This window comes from Oxyura jamaicensis, chromosome 1 (assembly GCF_011077185.1).
Source record: "Oxyura jamaicensis isolate SHBP4307 breed ruddy duck chromosome 1, BPBGC_Ojam_1.0, whole genome shotgun sequence".
Lineage (NCBI taxonomy): Eukaryota > Metazoa > Chordata > Aves > Anseriformes > Anatidae > Oxyura > Oxyura jamaicensis.
In genome coordinates, this window is record NC_048893.1 from 181,891,614 (window position 1) to 181,907,591 (window position 15,978).

General features: G+C 38.1%; 1 protein-coding gene across 11 annotated transcripts in view; it reads right to left on the reverse strand.

Moving 5' to 3' along the window:
- FRY (FRY microtubule binding protein) overlaps positions 1 to 15,978 on the reverse strand; it is a 235,655-nt gene that overhangs the window by 37,546 nt on the left and 182,131 nt on the right. For all 11 annotated transcript variants that reach the window (XM_035324770.1, XM_035324776.1, XM_035324719.1 and 8 more), the window contains 10 exons: positions 15,792 to 15,942; positions 15,088 to 15,191; positions 11,826 to 12,011; positions 9,732 to 9,930; positions 8,976 to 9,097; positions 7,904 to 8,091; positions 6,879 to 6,973; positions 4,554 to 5,155; positions 2,710 to 2,807; positions 2,447 to 2,617 (listed from right to left, as the gene is read on the reverse strand). In XM_035324770.1, the coding sequence (XP_035180661.1) occupies positions 2,447 to 2,617; positions 2,710 to 2,807; positions 4,554 to 5,155; positions 6,879 to 6,973; positions 7,904 to 8,091; positions 8,976 to 9,097; positions 9,732 to 9,930; positions 11,826 to 12,011; positions 15,088 to 15,191; positions 15,792 to 15,942 (1,916 nt within the window). The remainder of the gene's footprint in view (positions 1 to 2,446; positions 2,618 to 2,709; positions 2,808 to 4,553; positions 5,156 to 6,878; positions 6,974 to 7,903; positions 8,092 to 8,975; positions 9,098 to 9,731; positions 9,931 to 11,825; positions 12,012 to 15,087; positions 15,192 to 15,791; positions 15,943 to 15,978) is intronic.

The window sequence follows — 15,978 nt, forward strand, 5'->3', positions numbered from 1 at the left end:
TTACTGCTGGAGTTTACCAGAAGCTCCAAGATTAGAATCTATCTTTCCATTCAGGTGAACAAAACATTCTTCTACCATTGGTTACTCTGGTTACTACAAGTATGAAGATCTAGAAAACAATTAATTCTAAAAAAAAAAAAAAGTACAGTGGCTTGTGTCATTAATCCTCCATTAGGGAAAAATGTCAGCTGTTACCCAAGTGGACACCAGCAATTTACTAGATGCCCTCCGTGGCCCAAATGACAAGACTTCTCTTTTTATTGAATGATAATGCTTCATGCTGAAATGAACTGCTCAGGTTGGGCAGACAATGTAATCCCACTAAGTATCTTCTGATTTCTTTCATGGGTAAAAAGAAGCAGTAATTAGTGATTCATAGAACAAAGTACATAAACTTCACTATTAGCACAATAGACAGAATTCACTATAGTTTACCTATTCCTCTGGAAAAAGATAGCAAGACATTTTAAATTAAAGGTATTACATGGCAAGCAGCTCCAGTCCATGGATACTTTTACTGAGAGATAAATGTGCTTAGCAATTGTTCTTCGAAGCAGAATTATAGTCTTTTTCTTTTGTTCCATTACAGTCTTGAGTCTGTCCTTGTAAATAACTTTATATTACCCAGCACATCAGCTGGTATACAATTTAAGTGTGGGAATAAAGGACAGGAAGAAACTTGCTGGATGAGAGGAAGAAATTCTGTGTTCTCTGATAGAGGCTGTTGTATCAGATAATCACTTCTGTAAAAGGAAAAGGAGTTCTTGGGAAATAGTGGGATTTTTGTCTCTACTGCTGTGTAGAAAGCTGTCCTAGGAACTTCATCTCTGAAAGCTTCTAATTTCCATTCCAGCTTGTATAGATTTGTTGTCAACAGAATCCTTTGGCTTAAACTGCTCTTGCCCCTTAAACTTTAAACATTTGTGGACTTTGCCAGTTTTTATTTTCTCTCATTAGTGTATGTGGTTCTTGATAGTGCAAGTGTATATTTGAATACATCATGAATATCTCATGAGAAAGAGCATTACAGTGTAATGAAGAAACAACACATTTGAAATGCATTTAGAACAATAAGAATTCTTTTGCTACCAGAAGTAACGCAACCAGCAGCAAGATGGAATTTAGATAACACATCATTTGGATCAGGGAGTTTGAGTACAAAGACCTTCCACTGCATTTACAAAATAAAATCATAACTATTCTCAGTCTTTGACTTGTGTTTACACAAACTGTTTTGAAAAATTGTGGATTCCTCTCTTGGGTATGGTAACTGTCCAGGGCTTTTCTGGGTCTAGGGTTCCACACTCTGTTAGCTAAGTCTGTCCCTTTCCTGAAGCAGGAGCTAACTCAGAATTTAAGTTGCCTGGGTTGTCTGCTGTTCATTGAAAGAGTTGCTGCCTTAGCCCTCCCAAATCTGGCAGCAGGTCTGGAAAACCCTTTTCAGGGCCACAGCAGGCCAAACAACATCGTTTCTTGTCCCTTGCTCCTCCACCAGACTGGCAGCTACCCTACACCCATACAAATAAATACTCCCCAGATGTGACTCAGCACAGCTGCAGTCAATGTAAATACAGAGGAAGGAAGTTATGCCTACTGTGCTGTCATCCTGTGATGATGGTGTTATGTGAGGAATGTGCCTTAATTATGGTCAAAACCTGCCTGACATGCTGTTTGTATAGTAGCCTTGTGCCAATCTGCAACAAGGGGAAAGTGCAAATGAAGATTCTCCTTACACGTGCGCCTATTTGGATGGAGCAAGATCACATTCAATGGCCTTTTCAGAGGTGTCAAGAACTGTGCACACAGCACTTCAAGGAAAAAAAAAAGGGGAAAGGTTCTTTCCTAATTCTGGGAAGGCAACGGAGAAAGAGTTTAGTCCTCAATTTTTACAGCGTTTTTAAATTAGAAATACAAGTTTTCCTATGAATAAAATGCTTGATTCCAGAGGAATCAGAGTTGTCCTGTTTGAAGAGCTAATAGTTCTTCAGAGTCTCTGAGCCTAAAAACAGACAGGAAAACCTCAAGGTCCTGTTTTGGTGTCTTACAGAACAGTCATGGCTTTCACCATCAGTCAAGATCTAACATGACTGTTTCTTATAGCCCACACCTGCAAACATGGTGAGGAACTGTGGCTAATGGCAGCAGGGCCAAGCTTGTTCTGAAGTCTGAGTGTGGGTGCTCAGCCCGGCCTCTCAGGCTCTGAAAATGTGTGGATAGTCAGTATCAGAGATGCCTGCATCGTTTTCTTAGCTCCTTTGGCAGAGAGCCTGGCTATTAGAAGCATTACTTTCTAACAGCAATTCTGTTTCTTTCTGCAAATTTCTGCTCTTTAATTTTCATTAAAAATAGCAGCTACACAGAGCTCCCTGTAATGTCCAACACTTCATCTCTTTGGGTCATTAGACAACAGAGGAGTTAAAACAGCAAAAATTCTTTGAAAACTTACCTCGGCCAAATACGTAACCATACTCAAAGTAATATCAGCAAATGCTTCATGAAGGTAGCGGCAGACCACATTTACCCAGGTAGCACAGTCCCTTGTATAGCTGTGTGTTTTATAAAGGGTCATGACATGTGCAAGATTTGATAGCTTGGGGTTCTTTTCCTCCAAACAAACCTAATTAAATAAAAATGTCAACACATGTTAAGAACAAAACAACTGCATTTTAAAGGTCTGTGGATATACAAAACAGTAAGTAATTTTGATACCTGTGCAATCCTTTCAGCTACATCTTTACAAAATTGGTTTGGGCTGTCAAAATGCTGAATTAAATGAGGCAGGAGACACAAAACATTCAGTGGAAACCCTGGAACGGGAAAATAAAGAACAAAACGGATATTCCCGATGGTAACATCCGCAGAGATCTTTAAGATGGTATTTTATGGGAGATTAACAGTTTCAATATTACATTACACATAGACTCAGACTTTGTCAAATTGTTTACACCAGTGGCCACACCACATCCTTCATAAAAGAGGCCTTAATTTGAAAACCCAGTCTATGAGTTAGGTACCAGTACTGCCATAAAACATGAACCCATTTCTAGAAATAATACCACAGAAACAGGTATTTATTTACAGAATAAAGTATCTCACAAAAATATATGCTTTATTCTGACTAGAGTGTATTTTTATCTTTTCCACTTAATGGGCTTACTGACAGTTTTAACTGGTGGCATTTTGATTACTGCTGCTAAAACATATAAAGAAATCCAGTGAGTATTGATAAACACAAAACAGTTTTGGTTAGGGTGTCACACGTAGCTTTCATTGTTTCACACTGTTGAAGTTAGTAATAATACCATTGAATCAAAATTCTGATATAAATGCTCAGATGAAATTTCTCAAATGAATGTCTTTGAAGCTAGCAGTTGACTCCTGCACCAAGTGCCAGCCACTGTCATCGGTGTAAAGGCTCTGAGGAGCTGGGATTCAGCTCTCTTCTGCAACTTGCAGCTGGCTCAAGTCGATGAACTGCAGGCAGTGGCTGTTATGAAGAGCTGTAACAAAAGCTGCTCCAGATCAGGTGGGAGCTGAGAACTTAGAAATCAAGTAATGGTAACCAGACATAATCAGTTTTTTTTGGAAATAATCTGAACACACGAAAATAATATTCTAACTACTCACATCCTTTGGTTTCATGTAATTAAATACGTGGCCTAAGTTAGGAACAAAATTTCCTTAGTCTTCCTCTATACTTGGTGAAAAGAAGAAAGTACCTCCAGATGGTACCTTCACAGCCCATGTGTGAATTGCCCAGCCAAAGTCTGGAACATATGCACCACATGGGTGCTTAGAGAAGAACAGGCTGTTCATTGCATTTGTCTCCTTACTTTGTGTCTAAGCTTGTTATGACTTAGTTGTGAGGCCTGCAGAATTGTCTTAACATCTATGTTTCTGACAGAAAGAAGAACAAAAATCTGGAATAGTACAGAAACTCTCTTCAAGAAATATAATTACGAAGTGGTCACAAGCTCAACTAAATAATTTAGAATTTTAGAATGTTAACTTACTTCCTTATAACCCAGGACTCTCTCCTTCTCACTCATTACTGTGCTATTGTAGTTACTCTAAAAAGCATACAGGAGTTTTCAATATATACACTTCTAAGAAAAATCCCATGAAGTTCTAATTAAAAATCCTATGAAAATCCCATGAAGCTCATTTAAAATCAAATAATCTGCAATATTCTGAAAATAATTCAATGGAAAAAGGGGCCAAAATGTAGGTTATAAAAATTGTCAGTATCTCTTTGCACACAGTTACTTTATCAGCACTCAGAAAGTGTATATGCTGCTGAGCCCTAAAGGTGAAATGTTAAATAATACATGACTTTTCTCCTCCAAAACTTACTGTGCAATAGATTCACTTTTCAGAAACATGTTATGTTGCTATGAAATTTTAAAAAGCAAACTGAACCCAAAGCAAGACTAGATTATTATATATTAAAAGACAAAGTGCCATTTTTGGTTTTATGCAAGTAGCCTAAAGAGGTCTGCCATCAAACATCAAAGCAATAGAAATGGTGAGAATGAGACGTATACTGGTTTTACCTATAGCTTGAGAGGAATCCACCATGGATATTCGAGACACTGGTGTCAGCAAACTGAAGAGCTGTAGTGTGAGATCGGTGGTAGTAAGGGAGGTGAATCCTTTCAGGAGTAGCTGCTGAAGTCCCGAGAAGTCTGCCCACTTCAACTGCCCCTGCAGCTTCTCTAACTTCTCTCGGTTTTCAGCTTTATCCAGTGGCAAATGAGCCAGAAGTTTGTTCAGTAACCTCAATGCCATCAGATACTCAAACTCAAAATCAGATTCCATCAAAGCCACGGCAACCCAGAAGATGGTGGCCAGTAGGTTGGTTGGATTGTTAATATGGGATGGGTCAGTGAGACTGTCCTTTAGAGAAGATGAACTTCTCGTTTTAGAGGAGAGGCCTTGTTGTGTGCATGCCTGGATTCTGTCTAGTGTGGCACTGCGGGGTGGATCCGAGCATTTGTCCACATCTCCAAACTTTTTGGGTACAGAGAAGCTCCTCTGGTGCCTGCTTCGTTCGGCAGTGGCTGTGTTACCGCTAGCAGGATTCACATTCAGCTGTCCCGTGCTCTTCCGGTTTGCCGTCAGCTTGGTGCTTGATGTTAGATCTGGTGAAGATGAACTGAGCCCAAAACATAGAGCATATATTGTAATGTCTGAATCCACTGCTTGAAACTTGTACATATTGGATGCAGGTCAGGTATTTATCAAAATGTAAATAAATATTTAAACAGGAAAAGTAAAACATCAAACTCTCTAATGCCTCCTGTCTTTTTATTCCAGAAGTGCCCACAGATGTGACTGAAGTGAGATTCCTGTGGTGCTGCACCAAACCATAGCGGGATAGCCTACAGTCTCGGTAGGTCTGAATGACAAGGGGATAGGAGACACAGATAGGAGAGCTGTGAAGTGACTTGTGGAAGTGCCGGTATGAAATGGCAGTGTTGTACTTAAAAATGCCCTCATCAGTGGAGAAACCTGAACAGCATGTAGGCAAAATGTACAATGGTTTATGGACCAATGTGAAGAACTGTGGGAATTAAAAACAGTGTATCTTTAGCAGAACGACAAATAACTCACACTACCTTCAAGAGACCTGTCCTGTGGTTGCCTACACTTCCCTTGCTAGTAGAGGTCCTTCAGAAACCTTGTTGTTATTGCATTCCCCTGCCTGAATCCTAGTATCTCTTTAAAATAGTTTATAGAAAGCAGAGGATTTTCAATTCTAGTGATTTATGCCTCATGGGATAGTCTAGACAATTACTATCAATTATCTGTACAGATGAACCAGCTGCGTTGATACATAAAAGGGAAATTTGTGCTGGAGAACAGCTAATTCCTGACTCCCTGTCTCTATTCCCAACTCATAATACTGTAGGTCCGTACTGTTTATAATCTTTGAGGAGGATTTTATGGAATCAGCAGTGTTAGGGTAAAGAATATTGCATCCCACTGCCTTCTGGAGTGTTTCTTCCTTTTTGCTCCATCTTGTTTTTTCCTGAAATGTGCACTGAGGAAGGATGAATAGCTCTTAGACTAGAAAGCGGAAGCTGTATTTCCTCACCTCTATCACAAGGCAATACCTGTGCTCTGCCTTTGTAGTATAGTACACAGCATCCTGCCTGCTAGCTTCAGACATCACATGATAGTTGCTATGGTTTTTATCCTGTGTGTAGAACTTGGTAACTTACAGTAACTTTTCTAAATACATTCCCCATTCAGTTCTTGCTATTAGGAGTTGGATAGACATTCAATTTCCCCTCAGTAGTGTCAACAGCTGTGTTATGGAAGGAGTCTGAAATTTCCCTTCATGTGTAAAGGTCTACTTTAAGGCCTAGGATCTCATAAAGATGGTCTAGACCTCTGGCAAAATCAATGAGTTATCTATATATGGGAAAAAAAATCACTCTAGTTTAACTGAGAACTTTTGCTTGTTGAGGAGTATTTCATTTACTTGTTGTTACTTCATTTGAGAATGAAAAGATGTATGAAATCTATACTCTAAAACATCATCTTTTGTAGATATATTTTCAAGAATACAGTACAAAAATGCAAAGTGTGAAAAAGACAATATTTTTCAAGGATGTTTAAATAAATTATATCCAAGTGGTAACATGGCAGAATTTACAATGTACTGGAAAGTTCCATTAGTTATATCAACATTATTTCAACTGTTCCAAAATTTGGCAGACATATGCTCTTAGTCTAGTTCTATGAAGGAGTTCTATGAAGGTTATGAATGATCCCAATCATATCAAATCATTTTATGCTGTCAGATTACAGAACAGTACTTAGTATTATGAAAATTTGGAAAAAAAGATATAGCAAGGGGAACAGGCTCTTACCGAGATAACACCGTCAAAAGATCACTGTTCTTCAAACAATCAGATAGATTATCCACTGCAGCTTCCAAAGTAAGTAGTGCTTCCATTACATACCCCTGTCAATGCATGAGGTTAGCCATTTCAACAAAGATACTTAAAATAGTGAATATTCAAAAATATACAGTTCATAAAAGAAACAAAGTCATCTACTGAAAATAATTTATCCTGAAACTAGAACAACATTCACACTAGTGCCATTATCCTGAACATCAGAAGTCACTAGTCAAGTGACTAGAAGTGTTTTATTTTCTGCCTCTGAATGATCTATGAAGGCATGCAAGAAGAGCACGTCTCATCAGGAGACTGGTAATGGCATACAGAACCTCTGACTTGCAGGTCACTGATTTAAATTCTGCACAAGCTATTGTGACAGAATATTACTGTCATCTTGTGGCAGTTCCATTACCTAGTTAAAATATGGAAGTGATGTCAGTCTATTTCTTATTAAGAGCTAGTAGTTCTCTTTATTTAAGCCGTGAATCTCTTAATAGGCTCTGAACGGTCTGTTCAGCTGAAGTGAATGAAAATCTCAGTTCACTGAGAGAGGACTAGGTCAAGTTAGGTTAGTGTAGGTTTTGTATTGTTATGGATGGTATGGCTTTCTTTTTTCTAAAATGTGTAAACATTTGAGAAGTGAGGTGGAGTCTACTCTGTGTTGTCAGATTACATTAACAGATAGGATGATGGGCTTCTTAAGCACAAATTAATGATGTGAAAAGGGAAAATATTACCATCACGAATACTAAATTTTCAGTAACAATTACTAAATGTCTTCTAGGTATTCTCTATAGTACTATATAAGATTTTAACACTGAGAAAGGCCTTGATAATGTACATACAGGTTTGGTGAATTCATAGGTACCCTTTCTTAAGACCACATTCTGCCTTGCATCATTTCACTCCAGAAATCCTTGTTAAAACCACAACTTTAAATTAAATATACCTTAAATCAACAGTACTAAAAAGCATTCTGTACACATATATACCTGAATCTCATCTCCATGCTCTCCAATAACTTCCACCAATCTTGACAGGAGGTCAGACAATGCATGTGCAGAAAGGGGCTGCTTTAGGGCCCTGAATATCTGGAAAGAGCGACCTGCATAGTGTCTTGAAGAGCTTGAAAGAGCTGTCTGTAAAGCAACTTCACTCAGATGCTGTTCCAAATGAAAACCTAAGCAAAAGGATAGTACGTCAATTTTTTGTTGTTATTGTAGACCTTGCTGTGGATCATGTACTGAATGAACCAACTCTGTGGGGAGGGCATACACTGTAGTGCACCTTGAAAACCCGGTAAGAAATGGGGATGCAGAAATGTCTTGTTTGGGAAGAGTTTCCCATTTTTTACATTTATTTTATACAGAATGTAAGAAAATAAACTTTGCAAAACCAAAACTCTGAGTCTGGAAAGGTCTGTTTTGTTCAGCAAAAAATTAAATTCTTCATCTGATTTCAAATTTTTGACAATTCTTGGACAAATTTGGAAGCCACACGCTATTCTTACTGGCAGCAATGCAGTACCTTCTAAACACTCCCAGACCTAAAGCCAAGCTGAATTAGAAGTCTTCCTAGTAGCTTCAGTAGACTTTGGATAAGATCTTTAATATAAATACTGATTCTCCAGTCTGCTTTGATCTTGGTAGATTGTTAATTAGTGTCTGTGTCAGTATTCAAAACATGCTTGGTACATTTCCTATGTTCTAAAAACATAATAAATTAAAACTAAAATTTAATTGCCAGAAGCAATTAACAAAAGTACATTTACTTAGCAACTGCAATCTATTTCACCAACAGGCCATAGAGGAGTTTTTAACTGGTAAACAATCAATCAAAAAGCTTTCCAACAACTGTGAAGGAATGCTTGATTTAACATTCAGCTGCAGTCCAATCTAACATGATTTTTTTAAGGCAATTATTTCATATGTCATTCAACCTTCTTAAGACATACAATACATTGTGTTTCTGCATAAGTAGATCTACTAAATCAGAGTGATAAACATTCAGTGTGACCTTGAAAGAATATTTCTTTGTTATTGAAGCAAAAAAAAAAATTACTACCTGACTTGGAATCTTTAAACACAGATACAACATGACGCAGAAAATTAGTAAGCTGCTCAGCACTCTTGGTGTTCTGATTTTTAGGTGTGATATCTTCATGGCACCACAGTGGACCAAATGCCCTTAAAGAAATACATAACAAAGTACAAAATTGCTTTATCTGAAATAAATATAATCAGTTAAAACATGCAAACTGTAAATGCAATTACATATTTCCAGGGCCACAGCCTGGAACACATGCAACCGAACAGAGTTTTACGAGCAAGATAAAGTAAATAAGTATTCCTATGCTCTATTTTACAAAACATCTCACATAAATTGCACATTATGCCATTTAGAGAGCAGCATAAACAAATCCCTGGGTTTAAATTTGATACTGTGTCTAGGATCTGCCAGCTGTAGTCAGTAGTTAATATTAGTTTCACCGCGGCCTTTCACTATGCCCTGTGTACCTCCTGTCTACTTGTATGATAATAAAACTCTTTTTCTATTAGCACACTGTTGAACATAATACTATCAGTCAATTAAACATTTTATTGCTATCAGGCAGGATTTTTTCTCATGTTCCTGACACTGTAATGCTTTAAATTCCTACCTACTACTATAGGTATCAATAAAAAATGAACGGGAGTCTGTAATTACTATAAAATCTCCATCATTTTCCTTTGAGTCTTTTAAGTTGCTACAGATAATTGAAGAGAAGTCTTGAAACCATGCATTTTGAGTACAAACGTAACCACTACTTGTCTCCATTACCTGGTTGTCAGAAACTCAATTAACTTGTTTGCTTTCTCATCTGTTTCAGCAGCGGTATCCATGTCCTCAACTTCTTGTGTAATCTGTGGGAGATTTCCACTGCTGCCTCCCAGACTGATACTGGAGGAGGTGGAGCTGGAGCTCAGGCCGGAGTCTGGTACCGGAGACGACTGGTATTCCCGCAGAAAGTCAAAGCCACCTGCCAGCAGAAAGGGAGGAGATAAAGACGGAATGTGCTGTTGGGCCAGTGTTACAGATGAATGTGTCCACCAAGTAGCTCTCTTCAACAGCAGAAACCTTCTATGGGGAAACACAGGAGAAACCTGCAGAACGCAACAGCCCTCAAACACCGTCGGGAGTGAAAATGGTAATGTTTTTAAGTATGCAGAATCCAATGTAAAATGAAGAACATCATAGTCAAGATAGATTTTTTTTGGCTAGTGGGACACCAAAAAGCCCTCTGTAAGATGGACTTTTTAGGACAAAGATGCTGTCCTTAATTTTAAATGGAAACCTAGACACAACACTTAAAGCCTCTGTTCAACACCTTTAACTGTAAACACTGAGCTGCTCTTATTAAATATTTTCATTGTTAAGGTTAAACAACTGAGTAAGAGTTCTGCTGGATCAAAAACTTGCATGCAACTTCATGCAACTTGCATGCAACTTCAGAGCTGGACTTAGATACTAAGACCTGTTTTCTTAAGGTTATATTGCTAGTCATCTTAGGCCGCATGTACATAAAAATTGGCCTTGTGAGAAGATGGGGAGCAGAAGGGGCTATTTGTTGCAGGTTAGGAGTCAGTCTCCTAATTTCGTTGCCTGACAGTATGGGGAATGAACCTGAGCTGAAGTATTTTATGTAGGATTCTTTGCAACAGCTACTCACCCACACTTTGACTATATTAGCTGATCAAAAAAGAATCCAAGTACAATGTGTTGACATCTTTTTGGACTCAAGAGGCCAAGACACAGAGTACCAATTATGCTTTCAGAGATAGGAATAAAAAGAGTGCTTCATTTTGGCAGAAAAGCAGTAATATCTTATTACTGAATTTTATTCTGTATTAAATAATTCATGGACATGTTGGAAAAGAGATGTACCCAAGTCAGAAGGGAAATTCATGTGTGAGGAAATTTTGCACAGATTTTATTCAGACTGAAATCTAAAAAGGCCAAATTAATTTATTAATTTTAAATATGTATCCTGAATTCTCTTTTCTCATTATTTTAAAATCAAAATTTTGTAACCCATAAAAGAATAATAATGTTATCAACATTCTATATAAATCCAAACTATTTATTACTTTTGTCTGTATTCCTAAAGAACAATGGAAACGCCACTAACTTGATAATCTTTGCTTTTCATTTGTCACTGTACTGTAAAGTTCCTCACGCTCTCCCAGACAACTAATCCTACCTCCATAACTCTACACTGGTCCTGTGATTCCTTCAAATCTCAACAGTAAACTTGCTTTTAATAACACAGTATGGCAACAGTAACTCTAGCTGGCTGCTTTCAAGTAACTGCTCCCAACTAATCCCTTGAAACCAGGTAAATTGCTAGAAGTTAACAGAACATCCATCTCAGCAGAGATCTGAAGTAAGCCTCATAAAGCAGAAACAGATTTCAGGACAGAAAAGAAGTGCTTCTGTGGTATAAAGGAGGGTATATAACATGTAAAATTTAACTTATGAATATAAAGTCTGAGCTGCATATTGCTACTGTATTCCTGTATTGGAATTATTATTATTATTTTTTTAAGGTTGAGGATGGATTGCCCTCATTTAAAGCAGTCCTTACTCCCTGTGGAGGAAGTTCGGAAGTTAATAGCCATATTGATGTTTAAAATTCTACATTATATATTTTGCCTTACAGCAGATAGCTTTCTCACTATCAGGAGAAGTTATCTAATAATAATTTTGGTGCACCTCTAGGATAGTTTTCATGGAATTAATGTTTATGGTAACTGTTTGGATTTGCCACTTTACTACTTTAATTTATCAAGACAGTTATATCTTAGGAAAGTAACCTTGACATTCTACTTTGAAAAAGCTCTCAGTACAATGCAATGTTCTCTTGTGCTTTATTACCTGTGTAAAGATATTCAGGTAAGTACGCTGGTTGTACTGTCAGAGTCTTGGTCTCATTCATCTCTCTGGTCTGAAGAAGCACTGATGCAATGGCTTGATAGTTGCTATTGCAAGATAATGCAATCAGAAGGTGAAGCAGTAACTTTTTACTGTGTTCAAAGACCTCAGGGCGGTAATGGTCAAGACCTAAAAGAAAAGGTTACAGCAATCTCTGAATATGAAGCAGTAATAAACAAGTTCACATTCCAGAGATAGCAAAAATTCCAAGGCAGGTCATAGCAACAGTGCAAACAAACAAAAGATGCAGTATTTCCGGACACAGTTACTAGTGTTTTTACTTCAAATGCATGTGTATATTTAGTTTCCAGGCTGAGGTCCCACACAGGAGGTTCAAAACAATGTGTAGCAGTATACCTTTATGCATCCTGTCTCACTGAAGCATTAATTTGCCAGGGCTGGAAAACCTCAAAAGATAAGAGATTCTTGGTGGTGGATGTATCTACCTTGCTTAACTCAGTATCTGGCTTTCCTGCACAGACATCAGTTTTAAAACTCGTGCAAACTGTATGAGGTAGATACTGATTTATAAAGAAAGGAACTGACAGACAAAATCCCTTGAAAAAGAACTTCAGCTACCAGAAAGACAGCATGAGAAATGAGCCACTACCTCAGGGTGCAGAACTGAAATGGAAGGTAGAGCACTGAAAGACCCTGATCAGTTTAGCACTAATGCTGTTTGTTTGTGTGCTCCCAGATTTTAACACAACCTGAATAAATCCCAAGTTACCAACATAAAGGGAACAGATTTTCATAAAACAAACGTCACTGTGTGATAATAAGCTTTTTTTCAATTCTCTTTCAGTATCTTTCAGGACATTTACAAATACTTCTCTGTACTTAGGTGTTGGAAATTTGAATTGCTTTCTTCTTCAGTTCCTCTCTTCTTAGGATATATTTTTTAAAAAGCAGCCCCTTCTTCATTCAAAGGGGCAGCAGCCAACAGGTCTTTAAAGTCATGGGTTTTCTTGTGTTTTCTTGCCTGGCCTGCAAAAATGCATCTCCTCATGGTGCCATAGTTTGAGGTGTGTGTCTTTGGCTTCTCTCATGAGGTCTTTGGATACCCCGTGATTCTTAGTTTGCCCCATCTGCCCACAGCCTTCTCCAGAAGAAGCACCGCCAATGGGTCTGTCCCTTTTCCTGCTTCTTGAGTTCCCTGCTCCTATTATCCTTTTTCCATTTCCTTCCACCTGCCGGTATCCCATCCTACCCTGCTTTAACATACACTTTCAGGAGTGAAAAGGATGTAACAAGTTCTTTTAGCTGAAGATAAATTCTGTACTGGCACTTCTGGCTGAAATCCATCTAACCACTAGTATCACATACAAGTATTGACATAGGTATGCTAACTTTGAAGTGAGATGGACAGCTCAGTCTTTGTGCTTCTCCAGTGCTGGCCCCTTCTCTCACTTGGAAGAGTGTCCAAGAGGGTAAACTTCTGTCACATGGACAGGTTTTCACAGGAAAGTAGTCTTGCTGATCAACTCATCTCTCAATGGTTGCAAAAGAGTTTTTAAACAGTGTTGCTTTTCTGATGTAGCACTACTGATGTAGGCAGGTTCACACCAGCAGTCTGCTGCTGCTTCACTGTCAGCACTACACACCATACAACAGCCTATTAAACAAACACACATACTGCAAAACTAGTTCACTACAGTAGTGTCCCACTCCTGATATACAGGTTACAGGCTCCCCAGGTAGTCACCATATTATCTTCAGTTTTGTTTTCAGTCAGATGTACCTGCCTGATCTCGTTCCAACAGAACAGAACTACTTTTTCGGTCACTATCATGCCTGTGACTAACTTGTTTAGCATAACTTCCGTACATCATCATGACAGAGCTCTTCTACAAAATACAGAAACTTTTTCCAAAGGAGGTATAACAGCTCTTTAGAAACTGAACTTGAAGCCCGGAGGCTATTGCTTTGCTTTTGCGTTTAACTTTAATCCCCCATTTGAGAATTGGGAGTTCTTAGCCAAAGGACTGTCTCAAATGGTATTCACAAATTTCTACTTGTTCCTTATGAAATACTGTAATGTTGAAACATTATTGCACAAGCAAATCAGTAAAGACATTTTTATAATGGATTACTAATATTGTAACTGTGTTCCTGCATTTGTTTATTTGCATGGCTCCCTGATGGCTCCTTATAGCTGTTTTAACTGAAGTAGCCATCCTGCTACATACTATTCCTGTCCTAAGTTATTCAGTTTTTCTTCTGAGAATTTCTAAATGTAAATGCCAGTTACAGTAACTTGTTATAAATCATAATAAAGAGGTTGTTTGATCAGTTGATAGTTATTGATTTGATTCATACACTTAGCCATTTCTTATTCAGCTCCCTCTTACACTTGAAAAGTTCACACCAACATAAAAAGAAGTAAAAAAAATGGTATGGGCAGCCACAAAAGGGAATTGAACTTTTAATTGAAGAATACATGTGAAATGTCTTATTGAAACCAATCCTAGAAGCCCCATCTAGCATGCTTCTAGCCGTTGCTCTTGTAGGCTCTATAATGCTAAATACTCTTGTGTGCTAAAAAATTATGCTATGCAGTTTTCATACTATTAAGAGCTAGGATAAGGAACATAAGGAACATACCACCTCCGGTTGAGTTGTTACGATAAGGAACAGACATAGCAGTGGGGAAAAAGGAGTGCCTCTAAGCTCAGAAAACTTATGTAATGGAAAACACTGATGATGAAGTAATCCATTAACAGTGAAATTAATGAAGCTTATTTTCCAGTGATCCATGTCCTACCCTCACTATCTCTGCAGTACTTTAATGTTGGCTCTCTTACGTAATATTTTCGCAAAGGCAAGAGATGGCATTTGTGTGTAGTCCACGTGTAAGATATATACAGACTGGCCAGCTGCCCATCACAAACCACAAGGTACAAAAGATCAGTTTCATCTGCCTTACTACCAGGCGGGCCCCACATTTATTATAGGTGTTTTAGGAAGTCAGTCATCTTCAAACTTCTACCCAATCTCTCCAATTTGCGTGGAATTGGCCAAAAAATCACAAGCTTCAAAGTTTTGAGACTGACAAGCTGTAACTGCCTCAGGCCATTTTTTTATTTTCTTTAGGAAATCACAATAAAGAAATCGTAATAAGAAACAAAACTCCACAGCTTCATCAAAACTAAAGTAAAAGGACTAGAGTACATTTATACTTTCTCTTTTGTTCTGTTGGTCTTACCCAAAAAGAGAGCATGTAGCAACAAAGGGAGGTGCAGGGCCCAGTCTTCTCTTACACTGTGGTCCACTACCATCTCAGTCATGAAGATGACAGCAATATTGCACCTGGAAATTGAATCACAGGGTCAGTTTGAAACCCCTTGGGGGCGAGAAAAGAGCAAGATGCCAACTAATATTTCATAAGAAATAAACAATCTCAACATTCTCAAATGTGCAGCATTTGTCAATATGATTGATGTTGAAGTAACTTAGTTACAGTATTAAGCAGGTAAGTACCCATTACTGAAAAGAACACTGTTAATGTCAATACAAATTATGTAAAAGAGGAAATTCAGAATATGCATTACCTCATTAGAATAAAAAATAAAGGGGAAAAATGTGCTATGAATAACAGCCACAGAAGCTTCAGAAAGACAGATTTTCCTCTTCTGTTTTGTCTTTATTTCTTCAGTTTGACTCTTATTACAAAGTGATGCCCTACATTGTAAACAGACATTCTGGTACAAATCTGGTAGTATTGCAAGCCTTCATTGCATTTTGATTTTAACACAGGGATCATCAGCAGGAATCAGTACAGGAAATCAGCAGAAAACTGACAAGTGATTTTCAGATGTTCTGACTGGTGGGACAGTTTGGTATGGTGTTGGCCAACCAGTAAGAGGAAGCACCTTGCTGTCTGAAATATCAGAATGAGGAACTGCTTACCTATGAAGGGGTCCCCGGGGTGTGATAGTTTCTGGGAGGTAGTCCACAAGCGGTGCCCAACATCCTCCATTGTATGGCATGGGCAGGGGATGTGGTTGTTTGGTTTCAACTATATTCAGTAACCAGCTTGTATATGGAGAAACAGGATCGTCTGCACAGAAAAGTATTAAATCAAGTCTGCTTACCC